General features: G+C 37.8%; 1 protein-coding gene across 12 annotated transcripts in view; it reads left to right on the forward strand.

The window, feature by feature from the left end:
* Positions 1–21,401, forward strand: part of AKAP6 (A-kinase anchoring protein 6) — a 591,089-nt gene that overhangs the window by 429,664 nt on the left and 140,024 nt on the right. For all 12 annotated transcript variants that reach the window (XM_045059777.1, XM_045059778.1, XM_045059775.1 and 9 more), the window contains one exon: positions 11,934–12,082. In XM_045059777.1, coding sequence (XP_044915712.1) covers positions 11,934–12,082 — 149 coding nt within the window. The remainder of the gene's footprint in view (positions 1–11,933; positions 12,083–21,401) is intronic.

Consider the following 21,401-nt stretch of genomic DNA (forward strand, 5'->3'; position numbering starts at 1 on the left):
TGCAGATTACTTTGGTTATTTGGGCTCTTTCGTGGTGCCATACAGATTTCACAATTATTTGTTTTTGTTCTGTGAAAAATGCCATTGGAATTTTGATAGGGATTACACTGAATCTGTAGATTGCTTCCTTCTGCTAGCTTTGATTTTTGCTTGTTCTCCATTTTTCTAGTTCCTTTAGATATAGAGTTAGATTGTTTATTTGAGATTCTTTTTGCTTGTTTATTGAGGTGCACCTGTACTGTTATAAACTTCTGTCTTAAAACTGCTTTTGCTGCATCCCATAGAATTTGGTATGGTTGTATTTCCATTTTCATTTGTCACCAGGTGTTTTTTGAACTCTCCTTTGATTTTTTTGTTGTTGTTGTTTTTGTTGAACCATTAGTTTTTCAGTAGGATGTTGTTTAATCTGTGCATATTTTGATTTTTCTAGATTTCTTCCTGTAATGCATTTCTATTTTCATACTGTTGTGGTCAGAAAAGGTGCTTGATATGATGTCAGTTTTCTTAAATTTGTTGAGACTTGTTTTGTGGGCTAACATATGATCTATCTTGGAGAATGTTCCTGTGCAGTAGAGAAGAATGTGTATTCTGCATTTGGATTTCAGATGGAATATTCTGTATATATGTATTAAGTCCATCTGGTCTAATGTATCGTTTAAGGCTGATGTTTCCATATTGGTTTTCTGTCTAGATGACCTATCCATTGATGTAGGTGGTTTTAAAAGTCCTCAACTATTGTTTTATTGTTGTTAATTTCTTTCTTAGGTTTCTTAATATTTAAGTTCTCATATGTTGGGTGCATAAGTATTAACAAATGTTATATCCTCTTGTTGGATTGACCCCTTTATCATTATATAATGGCTTTCTTTGCCTTTTATTACAATCTTAGCTTAAAAAAAATTTTTTTTCTTATATAGGTATAGCAGCACCATCTTTCTTTTTTTAATTTTTTTAAAAGTTTATTTATTTTGAGAAAGAGAGAGAAAGAACATAAGCGGGGTAAGGACAGACAGAAGGAGAGACAGAATCCTAAGAAGGCTCCACCCTGTCAGTGCAGAGCCTGAACACCATCTTTCTTTTTATTTCTATTTGCATAGAACATCTTTTTTTCAGCACTTCCTTCAGTTTCTGTCTGTATCCTTAGATCTGAAGTGAGTGTCTTATATGCAACATATAGATGAATCTTGTTCTTTTATTCATTCATCCACTCTGTGCCTTTTGTTTGGAAAATTTAGTCCACTTATATTTAAAATAATTATCAACAGGTATGTATGTATTACCAGTTTATTAATTTTGTACTTCCTCTCTGTTCCTTTCTTCTATTGTGGTTTGGTGATTTTCTTTAATGTTACGTTTAGATTCTTTTCTCCTTATCTTTTGTGTATCTACTGTATATTTCTGCTTTGTGGTTACCATAAGATTCACATGTAACATCCTATGTATATTACAGTCTATTTTAAGTTGATAGCATCTTAAGTTTGAGCACATTCTGAAAAGTCTGCATTTTTACTCCCCTCCTCAATGTTCTGTTTTTGATGTCCTAGTTTACATTTTTTATTTTGTGTATCCCTTAACTAATTATTATGGTTATAGTTAATTTTACTACTTTTGTGTTTTAACCTTCTTATAGCTTTACATGTGGTTAATATACTACCTTTACAATATACATGTATTTACTAGTGAGAGTTTTACATGCACATGTTTTCTTGTTACTAGTTAGTGCCTTTCTTTCCATTTTAAAGAAATCCCTTTAATATTACTTGTAAGGCCAGTTTAGTGGTGATGAACCCCTTTAATTTTGCTTATCAGAAAAACTCCTAATTTTTCCTTCAGTTCTGAATGATAAACTTGCCAGGTGGAGTGTTCTTGGTTTGAAGTTGTTTGTTTTGTTTTGTTTTGTTTCTTGTTTGTTTGTTTGTTTGTTTGTTTTTTCCTTTTAGCAGTTTGAACATATCATACCACTCCCTTCTGGCCTGTAACATTTTGGCTGAAAAATCAGCTGATAACCTTATGGGGGTTCCTTTGTACGTAGCCATTGTTTTTCTCCTGTTGCTTTTAAGTATTCTCTCTTTAACTTTTGACATTTTAATTTCAAACTGCCTTGGTGTGGAGATTTTTGGTTCATTTTATTTGGAACTCTCTGCTTCCCGGATTTGGATGTCTATTTCCTTCTCTATGTTAGGGAAGTTTTCAACCATTATTTCTTCAAGTAACTTTTCTACCACTTTTTCTTTCTCTCTCTTTTCCATCTATAATGCAGATGCTTTTCTCTTGATGTTTGGTGTCCCACAGGTCCCTTAAGCTATCTTCACTTTAAAAATTTTATTTTCTGTTCTCCTTGGATGAGTACCACTGCCTTGTCTTCTAAGTCACTGATCCTTTCTTCTAGTTCTTCCAGTCTGATGTTGAACTTGTCTAGCGTATTTTTTAGTTCAGCTATTGTATTATTCAGTTCTGTGAGTTCTGTTTGGTACTTTCTTATGTTTTCTATCTCTTTGTTGAAGTTCTTACTGTGTTCATCCATACTCCTAAGTTCATTAAACCTCTTTATGACCATTACTTTGAGCTCTTTATCAGGTAGATAATTTATATCCATTTCATTAAGGTCTTTTTCTGAGCTTTTGTCTTGTTTTTTTAACTGGGAACACATTCCTGTCTCTCTTCATTTTGCTTGACTCTTTGTGTTTGTTTCTATCTATTAGATGAAACAGCTGCCTGTCCTAGTCTTGAAGGAATGGCCTTATGTAGGTGATAGAACTTAAGGTTCAACCTTGCTCTCTAGCTTTTGGTTGTTTCTCAGACCTTTGTGATTGTCTGAATAGCCTGATTAGTTGTTGATAGTTCCCTGCTGTTGAGGGTGTGCCTAAAGCTCTCAGTGTTCTAAATGGAGGGATCTAAGACAGTGCCTAGTTTTAGGGTAATTGTAAACCAGATCTTCAGGCAGCATCTTTTAAGGTATTTAAATATCTACAGTCTTGTGGGTCTGCAGTCATAAACCCTGCTGACTTCTAGATCAGGAGATCTGGAGATATCTATTGGACAATAGTTGTAAATATTGTGGCTTTTGATGTGTGTATTAGCACCTTTCTGGGAGGTATCAGCTAGCTGTGGTGAGGCCAAAGAAGGATGAAAATATTATATCTTTCCACCCATATTCCCTGGGGGGCAACTCTGTTGCCTCTGGATGTAGGGCAAACCTAAAACCTGCCCCTCAGTCCTGAAGCTCCAGGACAAGAAAATAGGCCTTTTTTATATGATGGCTGTAGGTGATGGTCTAGTGTTTGTGCAGTGCCCTGGGACTAGCCTGCCAAAGACTATCTCCTCAATTGTTTCAGACCTTTGGGAGCCAGAAATACAATCCCCCTGACTGCCAGAGGCAGATGTTCAAGGAACATCCACTGTATGGGTTGCATGTTCCCACCAGCTACTGTGGAGAGGAGGGGAGTAAGGCTTGGAGATGTGGGGGTTGGGGGAGCACTCAGGTAGTCCTGCTATGATGCCTGAGGGATTATGGCTGTGGTGTGTGGGGGCAGTGTGTTCAGCCAACCTAGCGAGGGTATAGTGGGACATGGCTGCAACTCCTAGATGTAGGCACTCCCACCAGAGTTAGCAGGCTAGGAGGTAATGTGAAAATGTCCCTCCATGGGGCCAACACCAACAAGACAGAAGCAGAATGCAAAAATGGCTCCCACCAGTGCATTTGTCCTCAGAGAGAGAATTCCAACAGGCTCCTGACTTTCTGGTAGATACTTTAATATTAACAAATGAGTGTCCTTCATTTAGGATAGGTGCATTTTAAACTGTGCTTTTGTGCTGGGTCCCTAGGCTACTGGGTCTGTGCATGAGCCCTTTAGGGGTAGATTTTACATTTCCTACAGCCCTATAGTTTTCCTAGAAGTAAGTCCTATTGGTTTTTGAGGCCAGACGCTTTAGGACCCATCTCTCCATTGCAGTTTATTCTTTGCTGTGGAGGTGCTGTTCAACTACCTTTCAGGTCCTTTTCAGATAGAATTGTTCCATATGTAGCTGTATATTTGTTGTGTTCATGGGAGAAGGTGAGTTCAGGATTCTTCTATACTGTCATTTCAAACCCTCCTCAAAGGAGATGCACTTTGAATTCAGTTCCAGAGGTGAGTTATTTTAGGAAATTATGAACCACCTACAATGATGACAAAAGCAAAAATGCCCCCAAATAACTAGAATCTTGAGGGAAAAAACCCCAGGAATACTGTAAAATGACAACTCTAAATCCTGGAGTGAGTATGGGGTGCTCTACCAAACAAAATTATGGAGATTTACAGTGTAGATTCTAATAAACCCTGGAAGTCCTTGTCAGGACTGTGGGGTCTTGACACCTGTAGATGCTTCAGTCTCAGCTAGTTGCATGAGAGGGATACAATGGGGAAGAAAAAGAGAAGTCATAGTAAATATTTATATAAGGAGGAGAAGAAGGCATGTGCTTACATTTACTGCATCAAAGGTTAAAAAAGTCTGTGTAGTAAAAGTAGAAATATATTTCCAAATGACAAAATTATTGCCAGAAAAAATACTATCTTCTCTCTTTTTTACCCCCCCACATTATATTAAAGGATCTTCCTGAGTAACTGTGGACTCTTCCAAAAACAAACTATGGCATTGTTAATGTCTCCTCCAAAAGCTCAAATACTCTTTTTCTTTAAAATGAGAAATCAGATTTTATTAAGCTAAAACAAGTTCCTACCCAGAAGACTTAAAGACTTAAAACTTGTTTTGAAACGCATTGTGAAGATAACCACATGAAGAAAATAGCTCAAGTTTTTATTCTATGTGTGTGTGACTGCCGTCATTAGTTTCTAATATAGTGTATGGTGTATAAGATCACTCTGTTAGCTGAATAAAACATTATCAAGTGATTCCTGAATTAAAGCTTTCCTTTTCTTCTTTTCTTCTTAGAGAAAAGTAAGTAAGTTATATATTTCAATAATTGTCTTTTGTGAAAGAAAAGAATCTCCTTTTTAAGTGAGAATGATGCCAACAGTTTCAGAAATCAAGCTGAGGCTGCAGCCTTCAAACAATCTATTTTATTTCTTTGTACATTTTAAACTGTTTCAGATTTTCAAACTCAGTAAAATTTATTCAGCCAATTTTTATAGAGCACCTGTGATATACCCTATGCTGTGCTAGGTGCTGTTGATACTGCAACAAGCACATAGACAAAGTCCCTGCCCTCACGGGGCTTCTAATCCACTGGAGGAAGATGGACAATACAAAATAAGTAACATATTTTGGCTAGATATGGTAAATATGTATGAAAGAGTATAAGGATGTGGGGGGTGGGTGTAAGTTGAATTTTTAAGTAGGAGATCAGAGAAGACCTGAATGAGAAGATGACATTTTTGCAAAGACCTGAGAGAGGTTAGGGACTGAGCTGTCATGCAAATAAGGCCAAGTGCCCCTAGAGCATGCCTACTAGCCCTGCTGGAGCAGGTCAGTATAGGTTGAGGACTGAGGACTAACTGTTGGCATGGGGAATGTGGACAAAACCCTGACTGGAGTGTGTTCAAGAGAAAATAAGAGAGGAATTGGACATAGTGAATAGATAGTGTATATCTATATAGTATAAAAGTGAGTTTGCAATAATGGAGAACAGAGAAATGGGGCTTTGGCCAGGGGATAGATTAGTGTCAATTGGTGTATAAGGATTATTTTTCCTTTTCTTTCTTTCTTTCTTTCTTTCTTTCTTTCTTTCTTTCTTTCTTTCTTTCTTTCTTTTTTTCTCAGCAAGGGAAAAGCAACAGCATTTTTTTCTGGCTGATGTGCTGATGAGAATAATACACAAGAGAGAAAAAAACTTTATGCAAGAAAGAAGGGCGATTTACCACAGAGGTGACAGTCTTTATGTAGATAAGAGGAGATCTGGTGCACAGGTGAAGGGGACCAGACTTAGAAAGGAAAAGGACTGTTTCCACAGAAACAGGAGGGAAGGAAGAGGATGTGGACCCAGATGCAAGAAGGCAGGTAGTTGTGGTGGGAAGCTATGAAATACAGTATGAATGAGTGGGCAGACTTCTAACAGCATGAGTTAAGAAATAGTGAAATTAATTTTAACATTCTCAGGATACTTAACCCAGCAAAGGGTGCTGGGACATGCAGCAATGATGAAATAATTGATATTTCTTGACTAAATCAGTGCTTTTTAAGGCAAGGATAAGGGATATGTCTATATGTAATTATAAAAGTGATTATGTTTTTAATCATTAAAGATTGTTAGGACACAATGGAGTACTACGTGGCAATGAGAAAGAATGAAATATGGCCCTTTGTAGCAACGTGGATGGAACTGGAGAGTGTGATGCTAAGTGAAATAAGCCATACAGAGAAAGACAGATACCATATGTTTTCACTCTTATGTGGATTCTGAGAAACTTAACAGAAACCCATGGGGAAGGGGAAGGAAAAAAAAAAAAAGGAGGTGAGAGTGAGAGAGGGCCAAAGCATAAGAGACTGTTAAAAACTGAGAACAAACTGAGGGTTGATGGGGGGTGGGAGGGAGGGAAGGGTGGGTGATGGGTATAGAGGAGGGCACCTTTTGGGATGAGCCCTGGGTGTTGTATGGAAACCAATTTGACAATAAATTTCATATATTGAAAAAAAAAGATTGTTAAGAAATTTAACCCTTCCTGCAAATTTATCATGGGTTAGCTATATTGTTATTTGATTCAGTATCAAGGGGAACTGTATGGTTGAGTAATTATTCAGGCCCTAAAAGAAGATTATTGAATTTGGATCACTACATATGAAGCCAAATTTAAGTAAACTATTTTAACACACTGTGCCTTATATTCTGATTAAGTTATTAATGTGTAGTCTAAATTTGAAGAGGTGTATCCCTTGTGACTTAGGTTCTAGGTGCTTATAAAACAAAGGCACAAAGGTGCTATTAGGAATAGCGAAGGAATGCAAAGGAATTATATTTAACCTCAGATGGGAAGGCAGCGTTTCTAACTTTATTATGTGTATTAGTCTGCTAGGGTGGCAATAACAAAATACCACAGACTGGTGGCTTAAACAGCAGAAATGTATTTCTCACAGTTGTGGAAGCTAAAAATTCCAAATCAAGATGTTGGCAGGTTTGGTTTCTTGTAAGGCATCGCTCTTTAGCTTGGAGACGTCCATCTTCTCGCTGTGTCCTCACATGGCCTTTTCTCTTTGTCCCTACTTTTCATCTTCTTATAAAGACACCATTCCTATTGCATTAGGGCCCCACCCTTGTGACCTCATTTCATCTTAATTCCCTCTTTAAAGACTATCTCCAAATATGGTCATATTGGGTGTTAGGACTCCAACATATGAATTGGGGGTGGGAGGAGCTCAGTCCATATTATGTTAAAGGTTTACTAGAGGTACAAGTTACTAGAATCTCTTAGGCATTTATTTGGGACACTGGCCTTCTGGCCTGATGGAAACTTGATTCCTTCTCAATGCAGTATTCCCAAAGTATATCAGGAGGTATGTGCTTTATGAGCATATTTGGACTAATCCATCAGATGACTCCCTTGCCATGAGAGAAAAGGGGAGATGGAGGAAGATTAAGGCCATTACAGAAACAGTGGCATCTTCTGTTGTCATGTTGTTGGATAGCATCCAAATTCTCTAAACTGACATCCTCTTCTCTGTAAGACTCTTCATCTAAATGCCCCAAAGCTCCAGCCCCCTCTCTGAACATGCCATATCCTTTCATGACTCTAGGCCTTTGAACAAACAAGTCACTGCCTATAAAGAATCTATCTGTTTCTTCACCTGACAAAATCATACCCATCCTCCCAGATCTGGCTCAAATGACACCTCTCCTAGGCTTTTACTGCCCATTCCTAATTTTCAGACAATTAGTTGTTTGTTTGTTTTTTTTAATTCCCATCCTCCCCACATTCATTTTACATAGCACACTTGAGGCTATCTGTTGGCATAGCTCCTTCCTTCTCCAAAGGGACTGTTTTTTCCTCGTCGTACACATAGTCCCGGATGCAGTTCCTGACACATGTTAAAGGCTCAATGTACATATGAGTAATAAGTGGATAGATGGATGAATGTATAATTCATTTATTCAACAGTTATTTACTGAGCCCCTATCATATTCTGCCAAGGTGCTGGGAGTACAAAATAACAAAGGAGACAGACAGACCCATTCCCATTATGGAGCTTAGAGTCTGGAGACAGAGACAGAGTATAAACAAGTAAATATGAGAATTTTTAAATTGTGATATATTCTGTAAAAGAAATTAATACTGTTCCAAAGGAGAAAAAAAATAGAATGAATATACCTTTGATAGGGTGATCAGGGAAGGCCTTTCGAGAGATAAAATGTCAACTGAGAAGTGAAGGATGAGAAGACATTAGTAAGAGAGTGTTCCAGAGAAAGAGAGCAATGTGTGCAAAGGCCCTGAGATTGGAAAGAGTTGTTTAAAGAACTGAAAATAGACAGAGATGACAGGGCATGGGGATCATGAGAGAGACAATTAGAAAATGACATCTGAAGAACCAAATGTCTTGGAGCATAGAAGTTTGGGATGTTTGTTTGTTTTTGGGTTTTTGTTTTGTTTCGTTTTGTTTTGTTTATTTTATTTTATTTTTTTATGAGAACCACTGAGGCCACTATAAAGGAAGATTGGAGGGGCAAGAATGGGTGAGTAGAGATGAATGTTAGAAGATAACTGTTGCACTGCAGAGGAGAGGTGATGAAGGCGTGGGCTAGGCTAGCAGGAATGCAGATTGGGGAGACAGACCGGAGAGACATTTTGGAAGAAGAATCAATGGAATTTAGAGAGTAAATGGCTGTGGGAAATGAGTAAAGGGAGGAATTAAGGACAACTTTCAGTTTTCTGACCTGAGCAACACATGGTGCCATTTATTTGAAAGGAAGGACATAAGTGCAGAATGTTTTGGGGGATGTGGTGAGGATGAGAATGAAGCATCCAGTTTTGAATACTTGTGCCTAAAGTAAATCCAAGGAGCAGTGTCAGGTGTTTGCTTGGATGTGTAATATGGAGCTCAGAAAAGATTAGGAGCCATTACTATATAGATTTCAGTGAAAGCCATGGAGAATAGTATAAATAAAGAAAAGCAATCCAGAATTAAGCCCTGAAACAACAACTAGTGATCTCAGCTCTGATTCAGAAATCAATCAGTGAACCATCTGTAAAACAGATTTGGTGATGGTAGAGAAGGAAGGAAGGAGAGTGATTGAGAATCCATCACATTAGGTCAGCTAAGGGGTAATGCAGACTTTGAGTAGAATAAGTGAGAACTGATATTTTTTTCTGTCATCATATACTCTCTCCCATGGCATTCTCATTTTCTCTCCTAATGTCAGCCATTGCTTCTAGGTTTATATATCAGACTTAATTTTTTCCACTTGTTTACTGATCATCTCCTTTTGGGTGTTCCACCAGTACCTCAAACCAAAAGACTCAAATCCAGATCATCTGTTTCATACATCCATATTTCTGTTTTTTTACACTACTCTAATTGATGGCACCATAGGCTTTTCAGCAACCAGGAAGTAACAAGTTGATCTGTCACTGTATTTGCACCCTCTTTTTCCTTTATTTTCCTTAATGAGTAAGTTGCCAAATTCTGTTGATAACATAACAGTAATGTTATTTAATCAAGTTGAGCTACCATTTGTAAAATATAGTATTTTACAGAGTATCCACTATTATCATAAATGCTAACAAATAAAATTCCTTTAATCAGAGATTCAGTGTTACTGTTTTTTAAAGTAGTATATTTTCTTCATATCTTCCTCCTAAAAATTTATCTTTGGACTAAGATATAGTATGAGAAAAATTTAACCAGTCTGCAGAGAGTTAGACTGGCAAAGCCATTCAACCTTAGCAGAAGGAGCTATTTTGGTTCTATTTTTATCATCACATTTAGGAATGAATCATTGAAAGCAGAGAGAGAAATAGAGATGGATAGGAAAGACTTGGGCCATCTAATTCATCTCTTTGTTAGTGCAGGGAAGTTTCCTATGTCAAATGCCTGTGAGATATTGTGCAATAAAAGTCTTACATTACAACATTTCAATCATTTTCATAAGGTGACTAATTATCTTTGAGTTGCTCTCCGCATTGTTCTCTGAACTCCTTTCCACGTATCCCTGTCATATGAGAGGTATGTTCCTTTGTACACAGAAATGGCCTAGGGTCTCTGAGGGATGAGTTCCAGTTATTTTTCTATAGTAGTGATGTCTACATTAAGTTGACTTCATTCTTGATGATTCTTTTTGTGACCAGTGACACACATTTGTGAGATCATTATCCAGAATGAGGATGGTCTGGCTTGTTATCTTAGGATGTTTAAAAACTTATGAGAATCTCTAGGGATCAGACATGTCCCTTGGCACCTAATGGTGGAGAAACATTATTTGAATGGGTTTTCCAATAGAATACATGGTATGGGAAGACCTCTTTATTATCCCTACAGCTTGGAAGAGGGGAAGGATAAAAGGGGTTGGCATTTGGGAGGATTATTGTTTTTAAGTTCTTTGACTATTACTTTCCAATTAGTTTGGGCAAGAAAAATTCACATGAACCATTATATAGATTATAGCTTTTAATTGATTTCTGAAATTTCGGTGATCAAAATATAGTAATTTTAGCATTTTTATAAGTTTCTCCTCTATAGTCTAGAGTGTTCATAATTAGCTGCTTGTAGAAAGCAACAACATAGGAACTTCAGAGATCTTACATTTCATAAACTACCCGTTTCATTTAGAGTCCTGATTTGCTGTTTTAAGCAGCTGCCACTTTGTAACACTGTTTTTGTTGTTGTTGTTGTTTTGTTTTGTTTTGTTTTGTTTTGTTTTGTTTTTCTTCCATGGTCAAGTCTATACAGCCAGAGAGCAGGCAAAAGGCCTTGATTGGTTCACAAAAAGTAGGACCTCGTGTCTGACTTGGCTTTTCTTAAACATTACAGAATTCTGGCAACTACCCAACAGCTGACCCAGAACTGTTTTTAACACAATATGTAATTAAATTAGAAATAAGTAGCAGTTTTAAGGCTTATCAGAAATGTTAACAGACATGGATGGATTTTGTGAAGTACGCCAAAAGAAAATAAGAGTTCCTTTGGTGCGCAGTGCACATGAAGTCAGCATTTCTCCCTCCCCTCTACCATGGGCACGCATTCCCGGTCTCATCTGGTGTTCTGGGGAGCCCTAAAGCCACAGGGATCATAACAGCTGCAATAAATAAAGCATCTATTCAATAAATTTCCATGCCAAATATTATTCAGCATTCTTTTGGCCTTGGTTTGATAGAAAACAGCATGGTGAACTTACTACCTCTCTTTACTACAGTAAGCCCCAAGTAACTATGAAAGATGTAACAATTCAAACCAACATGTAAGCAAAATCATGATTCTGTCTGTTTTAAAATTAAGGTAATAATACAGGGGACCCCCCAAAAAAGTAACAAAGGAAGTCTATTGTCATTATTGAAGATACATTAGAATTTGTACTAGGCTTTTATTCTTCTCAGGGAAGATAATGAGAAACGTTCAGAATATATGTCCATGAAAATGTATGGGTTTGAGGGAGATCTTTAAAAAATAAATGTTACATATGTGGCAATATAAGGAAGAATATTATTAAGGAATTTCACAGAATTTTTATGTAAAATCTCATCATGCAGTATTATGATCACAGGGATATTTTGTGATATTTACTGAGTCTTCTGAGAGTTCACTTATTCAAGTCATATTTTAAGGAGGAACTTATAAGATTCAGATCTAAAGTATAATTCTGTAATATGCCCAGCTGATCCCATTAAATCCAACCCAAAAAGGAACGGTATAATGATGTGAACAATTCCCATTCTTTGAGTTGTTACACCTCACTTGAAATGCATTCCTTCTGGATTAAAACAGCAATTCCCCTTTGTTTCTCTCTCCAGGCTGAGGTTCAGCTATGCTACCTGGAAGCACAAAGAGATGCTGTTGAGCAGATGTCCCTAAAGCTGTACAGCGAGCAGTACACCAGCAGCAGCAAGAGGAAAGAAGAGTTTGCTGATATGTCAAAAGTTCATTCAGTGGGAGGCAATGGGTAGGGAGCTATTCTTTTTGTTGTTTTATTCTCACTAATCTCTACTTTTTCAATGATTCTCCACTGGTTAGTGTTAGGCAAGGCATTTCCTCCTTAGCTAACAGACCAGTCGAAGGTCAGTAGAGTAGGCGTTTACGTTCTTTTCCATTTGTGCCAGAATGGAAGAGTGTGGATTTTATCAGACTCTCTCATCTAACCCAGAACTTCCTAACTTTCTTGTTATTTTTTTCAAAACAGCCTTTTTGCAAGCTTCAAATCTCTGTTTCAAAGTAGTGATGTTGGGAATGTTTGTGTGACTATGTTGTGCTTATAGTATTGGTCTTTCTTCTTCATAAATTTTTTTCAGTGTTTTTTTCCCCCTTTTTAACTTCACCATTTATTTTAAAGTCTATCCAAGGGACTTTTAAATATCAAAATCTCACTGGAAATTTGGTACTACATAATTTTCCTGAAAACATAGATATTTAATAATTCTTCATAGACACTGGGTTAGCCAGTTGCATTCACATAAAGTCAATTAGAATAACAGTCTAGCACTAGAATTGTCCATGGTATGTGAAAGGACCCAACAAATTCAGTGACCCATCAACAACTTCCCTCAGCCTGACACACATGGCTGTATTTACATTGTACTAAATACCCAAATATACTATATTCAATTTATAAATACTATGTTCAATTATACTATTGAATAAATAACTTACACTTTCAGTATTTCCAAATGACTTAAAAAAATTTTTTTAACATTTATTTATTATTGAGAGACAGAGAGAGACAGAGCATGAGCAGGGGAGGGGCAGAGAGAGGAGACACAGAATCCGAAACAGGCTCCAGGCTCTGAGCTGTCAGCACAGAGCCCAACGTGGGGCTTGAACCCACAAACCGTTAGATCATGACCTAAGCTGAAGTCAGATGCTTAACCAACTGAGCCACCCGGGCGCCCCACTGTGCCACCCAGGCGCCCCTCCAAATGACTTTCAAGTTATGCAAATACTGCATGTATATATATTTTTTTCTTTTTTTTTCTTTTCTGGCTCAATTCTATTATTTTATAGGCGATTATTAAAGAATAAAAGAATACTAATTAAATTTAATTATTTCATTATTTTAATGACTTAATAATAAGTATACTCATAAAAATGGGAACAGTAACCTATTTCACTTTTATACTTGCGCCAGACAATAAGGGGGAGAAACTGTTCCCTCAAGTTCCATTACAAACATGTTAATAAGCGTCATATGGGGTTTAACTGTAGCCAAAATATTCCCTGAAAAGGCAGGAAGAAAGAAATCTTTTTGTTCACTTGTTTGCATTTACACTTTAAATGCATATAGTTACAGATATTTGGGGATAAATTAAGTACTGATTATAAATTCTGTCTTGTGATATAACCTAAGGTCTAAGAATACAGGAAAATGATGTGGGTTATAATTCTGTTTAGGAAATGGACTAAATTTTCCTAATTTTCAAATTTTCAAATTTCAAATTTTCTTTTTTTTTTTTTAAATTTTTTTTTTCAGTGTTTATTTATTTTTGGGACAGAGAGAGACAGAGCATGAACGGGGGAGGGGCAGAGAGAGAGGGAGACACAGAATCGGAAACAGGCTCCAGGCTCCGAGCCATCAGCCCAGAGCCTGATGCGGGGCTCGAACTTATGGACCGCGAGATCGTGACCTGGCTGAAGTCGGACGCTTAACCGACTACGCCACCCAGGCACCCCTCAAATTTCAAATTTTCAAATCTATATAATTTGTTGCTCTATCAAGATATTAAAAAAATTTTTTTTGATGTTTATTTTTGAGAGACAGCATGTACACGCACATGCAAGCAAGTGGGGGAGGGGCAGAGAGAGAGGGAGACACAAAATCCAAAGCCTCCTCCAGGCTCTGAGCTGTCAGCACAGAGCCCAGCATGGGGCTCAAACCCATTAACCATGAGATCATGACCTGAGCCAAATTCGGACGCTTAACCAAATGAGCCACCCAGGTTCCTCTCTATCAAGATATTTTTTATATACAGATACATTATGTATATAGAAAACCATTGCAGCATATAAGAAAGAAAAGGTTAGGTCTTGGAGCATGAACAATAAGCTGTTTTGAGGCTTTAATGTGCTTTAATTTCTCTCTGTGCCTAAATAGTCTTTGGCGTAGATGCAAGCACAAACTTTAGGTCACATTTTCATGTTTTCTGAAAGCCCTGGGGACTGAGCGGGCACCTCGTGCTTCTGACCTCAGATTCCAAGGACCCAACCTGAGTACTTACTCTGGGCTTCAAAAATCATAAATTTGCCCTGGGAATTGCTTAGTTAACAACAAGCATTGTTCTGTGAAGTGGGAGTAGGTGAACTTGCCTGATATCCTTTGTTTATGCTCCTTGGGGTGCTGAAGGCTGTGCATTGTGCAGAAATTTAAGAGCGTACTGAAGAAAAGGCAGCTATTTAATACTAAAGACAAAAACCATATATTCCTTTCTATTTTCTGTTTACATACAGAAAAGCATTGTTTGAGGAATGCATGTGGGTGAGGTTATCTGGGGTGTCCTGCCCCCGAGACTCCCTGCTCCCACAGTCAAATCCTTAATTCTGGAGCCTTAAGAACACCGCCTTGTAAAATTATCTGCTCCAATGATACATAAACTTCATTAATAGTTAGTTTTGTTGCATAGAATGAGCATTGTTTGCAATAAGCAATTGTGGGAATAGTGTGGGCTTTCTAGGGTCTTCATTCCATATACAGACATCCAATCTACTAAAGAGAAAATTAAGGACTCCTGGGTGGCTCAGTTGGTTAAATGTCCAACTCTTGGTTTTGGCTCAGGTCATGATCTCACAGTTTGTGAGCTTGAGCCCCACATCAGTCTCTGTGCTGACAGTACAGAGCCTGCTTGGAATTCTCTCCCTCCCTCTCTCTCTGCACCTTCTCTGCACGCTCTCTCTCTCTATCTCAAAATAAATAACTAAACTTAAAAAATATTTTTAATTAAGCTGGTGATACAATTTGTATATTTTTATTTCCTCCCCATGTCTACATGCACACTATCAGTATGTGGTTGAAAAAATGTATAAGCTACTCCAGGGAAAACTCAGCAGCTGGATAGAATGGTGATCTTAAATTTCTAGAAGTTTACATAACCACAGTATTGCTTAGAAATGAATTTTAATCGCTTTTTGGACTTTTGCCTAAGATCAAGTGTAGAAATGAATTTTAACCTCAGGGCACCTGGGTGGTTCAGTCGGTTAAGTATCTGATGCTCAGTTTCAGCTCAAGTCATGATCTCACAGTTTTGTGAGTGTGAGCCCTGCATTGGGCTCTGTGCTGACCGTGTAGATGGATCCTGCTTGGGATTCTTTCTCCCTCTCCCTCTCTCTCTACTCCTACCCTGCTCAGGATGTTTCCATGTCTCTCAAAATAAATAAATGAACTTAAAATATTTCTTAAAGAAATGAATTTTAACCCCTCTGGCTTAATGAAAAGTTGGGTAGCAAAGTGATAGAACAGAGCTTATATACAACTATGAACTGTGTATTGAACAGTCATGAATATTTGTGGTAGGAAGATTTCTCTGAATATGTGAGACTGTGTGAGTGCTAGTAACAGAGTTGTTTACCTATGGGAGACCGTTGGCACTGGCTCCAGCACCACAAAGCGGGAAACTATGGCTTCCTGGAGGGATATGCAATGCACGAATCACTGATGATTATTTATGGGAGCAGATTGGTGCTTTTTGATTCCTGCCAAGTTAAAGGAAAACACTTACAGATTTGTTGTTTTGTTTGTTTTTTTTGTTTGTTTGTTTCCTTTGCCTAGTAAATATCCACTGAAGGCCTACTATGTGAATGACACAATGGTCTGAGCAAAGTTTGTCAAGAACACTTACCTTTTGTATATTTTGTAAAGTGTAACCATCTCTTTTCTTGACACCTCTTTCTATCCAGACGTTGCCTGATTTCATTTTTTAAATGAATTTCAAAGATGCTGTTTAATTCATTAAGTAGCATCCTACTTGCTGTCAAGACTTACTGTCGATCACAAACCACGTCTTTTGTTCAGTTTATAAATGATAGAACTGGGAGGTAAAAAGGCTGGGGTGACTGGCATGCCCAGGATGATTTTTTAAGTTGGAGCTAAGACTTCAGTGCAGGACCCTGGGTCTGAATGCAGTAGACAGTTCAAAAAGTCATGCTTTGCCTTCTCTCTGAGGATTTCATTCAGACTCTCGATAAACATTTTTTCCCCCTCTAAATCCTATGTTGTGCATATTCCATAGTGTATGAAATTTAATTATGGTATTTTTCTACTATGGAGAAATTGAAGAGTCTTAAGGAGATTTCATTAAAGCCACAAGGAAGTTTGAGCAAAAACATTCGGAAGTAGGCTTAAGTGAAGACAAAATTGACTTCAGTCATTAATTTGACAAATATTACTAATATGAAGTATAGAGATTAAAGGCAAAAAAGAGAGGTTCACAGTTTGGTAGAAGGAGCCAGTTTATAAACAACATGGAATAAAGGATCACAAGTGCTAAGTTAGAAACCGTTATTTGGGTAGGGGCTTCGGCTCAGGGAAGACATAGCTCAATTCTGACTATGGTAGGAGATCTGGAGCAGATTACCAATGACAGCAGGGAGAGGATTTTTGAAAGAAGGCTTGGTCAGTGATGTTGAACATCTTTTCATGTGTCTGTTGGCCATATGTATGTCTTCCTTGGAAAAATGTCTATTTAGGTCTTTTGCTCATTTTTAAATTGGATTATTTGGGGTTTTTTGGTATGGAGTAGTGTAAGTTCTTTATTTATTTTGGATACTAACCTTTTATCAGATATATCATTTATAAATATCTTCTCCTATTTAGTAGGTTGTCTTTTTGTTTTGTTAATGGTTCCCTTTGCTGTGCAAAAGCTTTTTATTTTGATGTAGTCACAATAGTTTATATTTGCTTTTGTTTCCCTCGCCTTAGGAGACATATCTAGAAAAATGTTGCTATGGTTGATGTCAGAGAAATTACTCCCTGTGTTCTCTTCTAGGATTTTTATGGTTTCAGGTCTCACATTTAGGTCTTTAATCTGTTTTGAATTCTTTTTTTGTGTATGCTGTTAGAAAGTAGTCCAGTTTTATTCTTTTGCATGTGGCTGTCCAGTTTTCCCAGCACCACTTATTGAAAAGACTGTCTTTTTCCCACTATATATTTTTGCCTATGTTTATTGCAGCACTATTTACAATAGCCAAGACACAGAAGCATCCTCAGTGTCCATCAGTAGATAAATAAATAGGGAAAATGTAGGGTATATACACAATGGACTATTATACAGCCATAGAAAAGGATGAGATCATACCATTTGAAACAACATGGATAGACCTAGTGAATATTATGCTAAGTGACATAGTAAGGCTGAAAAAGACAAATACCAGAAGAGTCCACTCATAAATGGAATTTTAAAAAAATGAATAAACAAACAAAAAGCAGACTCAGAACAATAAATACAGAGAACAAACTGATGGTTTCCAGAGGGGAGGGGAAGGGGGGGACAAAACAGGTGAAGGGAAAAAGGAGATACAGGCCTCCAGTTACGGAATGAGTAAGTCATGGAAATGAAAAGCAGAACATAAGGAATATAGTCAATGATCTTGTAATAGTGATGTAATGGGACAGATGGTAGCCATACTTATGGTGAACATAGCATAATGTATAAACCTGTCAAATCACTAAGTTGTACACCTGAAACTAATGTAACATGGTGTGTCAACTATACTCAAATTTAAAAAAAGAAAAAGGAAAGAAAGAAGGCTGGGTCAGGGAAAGAGCTTTTCAATTTAATCTGAACAAATATTTATTTAGCACCTACAAAGACAGACCACGGTCCCTGCCTTCATGAAATTTACAGTCTAGCAAGAAAGTGTGGCATCAAGCCAGTATTTACCTGGGAAATGAGAAAGGGAAGCAGAGGATGCTGAGGAGCTCAGAGCAACAGTGTGGGCTCCATGAGGCAAAGCTGCATCTGTAGTGCTCACCACACTCCGCCCTACACCGGGTGCTAGGCTTGTGCGTGCTAGATGGTCAGTGAATGAATGGATGCATAAATGAGTAGCTCAAATTGATCTGGGGCTCGGAGAGAGGGAACACAGGTCTGGAATCATCAGACTGCCTGCTGGTTCCATATGACTGGAAAGCGGGATAGAAAGCCAGGGGTGAGAAATTAAGCCTTGGGAAGAAGGCACAGTCCAGGTCCAGGAGTTAATCATTGAATTCCTCGTTGTTACTCAGAATCAGAATCACCTGTGGAGTCTTTAAGCTGAGAAATGTCTGCCTACCCCACTCCATTGAAAATTCTGATTCAGTAGTCAGGAGTGAGCCAAGGTATAAATATGTTCTAATGCCCACTTCAGGTTTGAGAACCAATGTGCCATTCGTTTTGAAAGTGTGTTCTCTGGACCAGCAGCATCAGCATCTCCTGGGAACTTGTTAGAAATGCCAATTCTCAGTCCCACTCCAGACCTACTGAATTGGAAAGCCTAGACCTGGGGACCAGCAATCTTTGTGTAATGAGCTCTCCAGGTGATTCTGGTGCTGCTATTTGAGAAGCACTGCTTTAGTCAATGAAGATTTCAGGTTAGAAATTAATTGAGTATGTGGAGACTGGATTGGAGACTAAAGCCAGAAAGAATTGACCCATCAGGTGAGGGGAATGAGGGAGAGAAAGGAGCCACTCTGATGTTCTGATTGCTAGTTCAGGGAGGAGAAAGAAGATGGGAGAATCTGGATTCAAATGGCTTTTGTGTCATTTAACGTTGAATTACAACTGTTAAGTGCAGGCTGTACTGAGCATGGAGAGACAATGAGACACAGCATGTGGCAGGTGTGTGCAAGTCAGGAAAGCCTTCCAGAAGTGTCATGGAAGATGCCTCAGGGTCAGAAGTGACCATGAGAATGCTTCCTACAGAGGAGGCATTGTGTACGAACTTCTAGGACCAGTAAAGCCTGCCCAGACTGACTAGATGGTCAGTTTTGAAATGGTATCTTGGCAGTGGTGAGGAGAATAGATTGGCATGGGCAAGATTAGATAGTGTTCAATTAAGATCCTACTCTAGTCATCCAAGTGAGAAATAAATAGGGCCTGAGCTAGGACAGTAGCAATGGAAGCTGAAAGTTTCCATTGGAAACTGAAAGAAGGAAGTTGAAGACAGGCCCTGGACACCAAGCAGGTGACATTAAGGGAGGGAAATTTAAGAATGGACTTCCATGATTCAGGCTTGTGCAGTCTGGCAGATGGACATGTCATTCACTGAGGTGGGGAAGAAAGGCGAGGAGCAGGAATGGGGGAAAGAAGCTGAGTATTTGCGGCACAGTTCCAAACTGTTTGATGGTCTGTGGAACCTCCAAGTGTAAATGCCCAGGAAGCAGGTCTGGGTCTCAAGAATGTTTTGCGCTTCTCGACCATCAACAAGGACAGTGTGGTAACTATGAGGCAGCAGATGCTGAGAGAGGTAGGAGCTTACTTTATGGTAAACTACTCCCTCACCCAGGTGGACATAACGTTACCTTTAAGGAATGCTTGTTTTAAAAAGTGTGGATAATCAGAACGTTTTGATTTCAGTTAGAATCTTTCATGCTATATTATACAAGTCTTCCAAAATAAAAACTACATCATTGAGAATTCAAGGTGGTATCTTGATTGGCAGGAATTTAGGACCACAGTCAACTATTATTTTCTGCCTCAAAGCTGCAGGTAAAAGCTCCTGATCCTAGATATTAGAATGAGTTAAGACTGCTCAGATTGCTTCCAACTGCACAAATAACATGTACCTTTAGGGGTAGTCATGAATTCAGTCTAGTCTAATTTCTTCAAGAAGGAAAGAATGTGTACTAGATTAAAAACTAAAGACTGGAATTCAAGTCGGCACTCTGATGCATTTAGCAGTGTGACTTTGATTGGGACACTTAACCTTCTCAAGATGCAATATCTCTGTCTGTACTTTTAAATACCTAAAATTTTTTATTATTGAAGTATAGTTGACATACAATGCTATTTTTAGTTTCAGGTGACCAACATAGTGATTCAGCAATTCTATACCTTAAGCAATGCTCACGGTAGTAAGTCTAGTTACTATCAACAAACAATGTTATCACGATATTATTGACTATATTCCCTATGCTGTATTTTCATCTCTGTGACTTCTTTATTTTATAACTGGAAGTTTGTACCCCTTAATCCCCTTCAGTTATTTTGCCCATCCCCTTACCCCCCTACTCTGTATAGTTTTTGTAGTACAGAAATACAATAGTCTATAAGAAAATGCCTAAAATATTTATAATGTTATATATATATGTATATATATATATGTATGTATATGTATATATATTGGATATATATGTATATATACATATATATGTATATATGTATATATATACATATACATATACATATGTATTATATGTACATATATACATATACATATATATACATATACATGTATATATACATATATATATACATACATATATATACATATACATATATATATGTTAGTTAATGAAATATGCATTGACTACTATGTTGCAGGAAGTGGTAGGAGATACTGGAAATAGGAAAGATAGAAAAAAAACTTAATCTCTATAGTCCTCAGTCTAGTGAGGGAGAAAGACACTCAGATAATCCTTATGAAACAGTGGTAAAATTCAAGATAGAGAGTATTATGGGAGTAATTAGGAGGTCTGCCTAATCAGGAAGACTTATGGGGGCAGGGAATATCTGAGCTGTCAGAAAAGGTGCATAGATGCTAGCTATTAGAAAAAGATTTGGTAGAGGGAAGGTGAGGATTTCGGCCAGAAGACAGTAACTGTGTAAGGAGAAAGAATGTGTGTGTGTGTGTGTGTGTGTGTGTGTGTGTGTGTGTGTGTGTTGAGGTTACTATAAATAATAATCCGATGTTATTGAAGCAGAAGGGCATGGAGATTGTTCTTGACTCTGCTTCCTGGGATCAGGAGGGAATACCAGGTGAGTTTTTAGGGACTTCTGCTCTGGTGGTAAAGTTCTAGAAGATACCTCAAGTCTCACTGGTCATATGCCAGGCTTCCTCTGGCTATGGGGAAATTTGAGCCATGTCTCAGAGATGCAGTCAAGGTTTCTGTCCTAAGTCTAAGAATGTAGGAATAACTCACTCCTCACCATGCAAGGTTTCAGTGTAAATTTTACTCTCAAATACAAACAGAATATATAGGTAATTTCCAAGCACAACAGGCTGAAATGAACTTTAAATAGATAAAAAGTTAAGTTTGGCAGAAAGGAAGAGTCCATTTTTCTTTAGAAAAGAAACATCTC

The sequence above is a fragment of the Felis catus genome, chromosome B3 (assembly GCF_018350175.1).
Source record: "Felis catus isolate Fca126 chromosome B3, F.catus_Fca126_mat1.0, whole genome shotgun sequence".
NCBI classification, from domain to species: Eukaryota; Metazoa; Chordata; class Mammalia; order Carnivora; family Felidae; genus Felis; species Felis catus.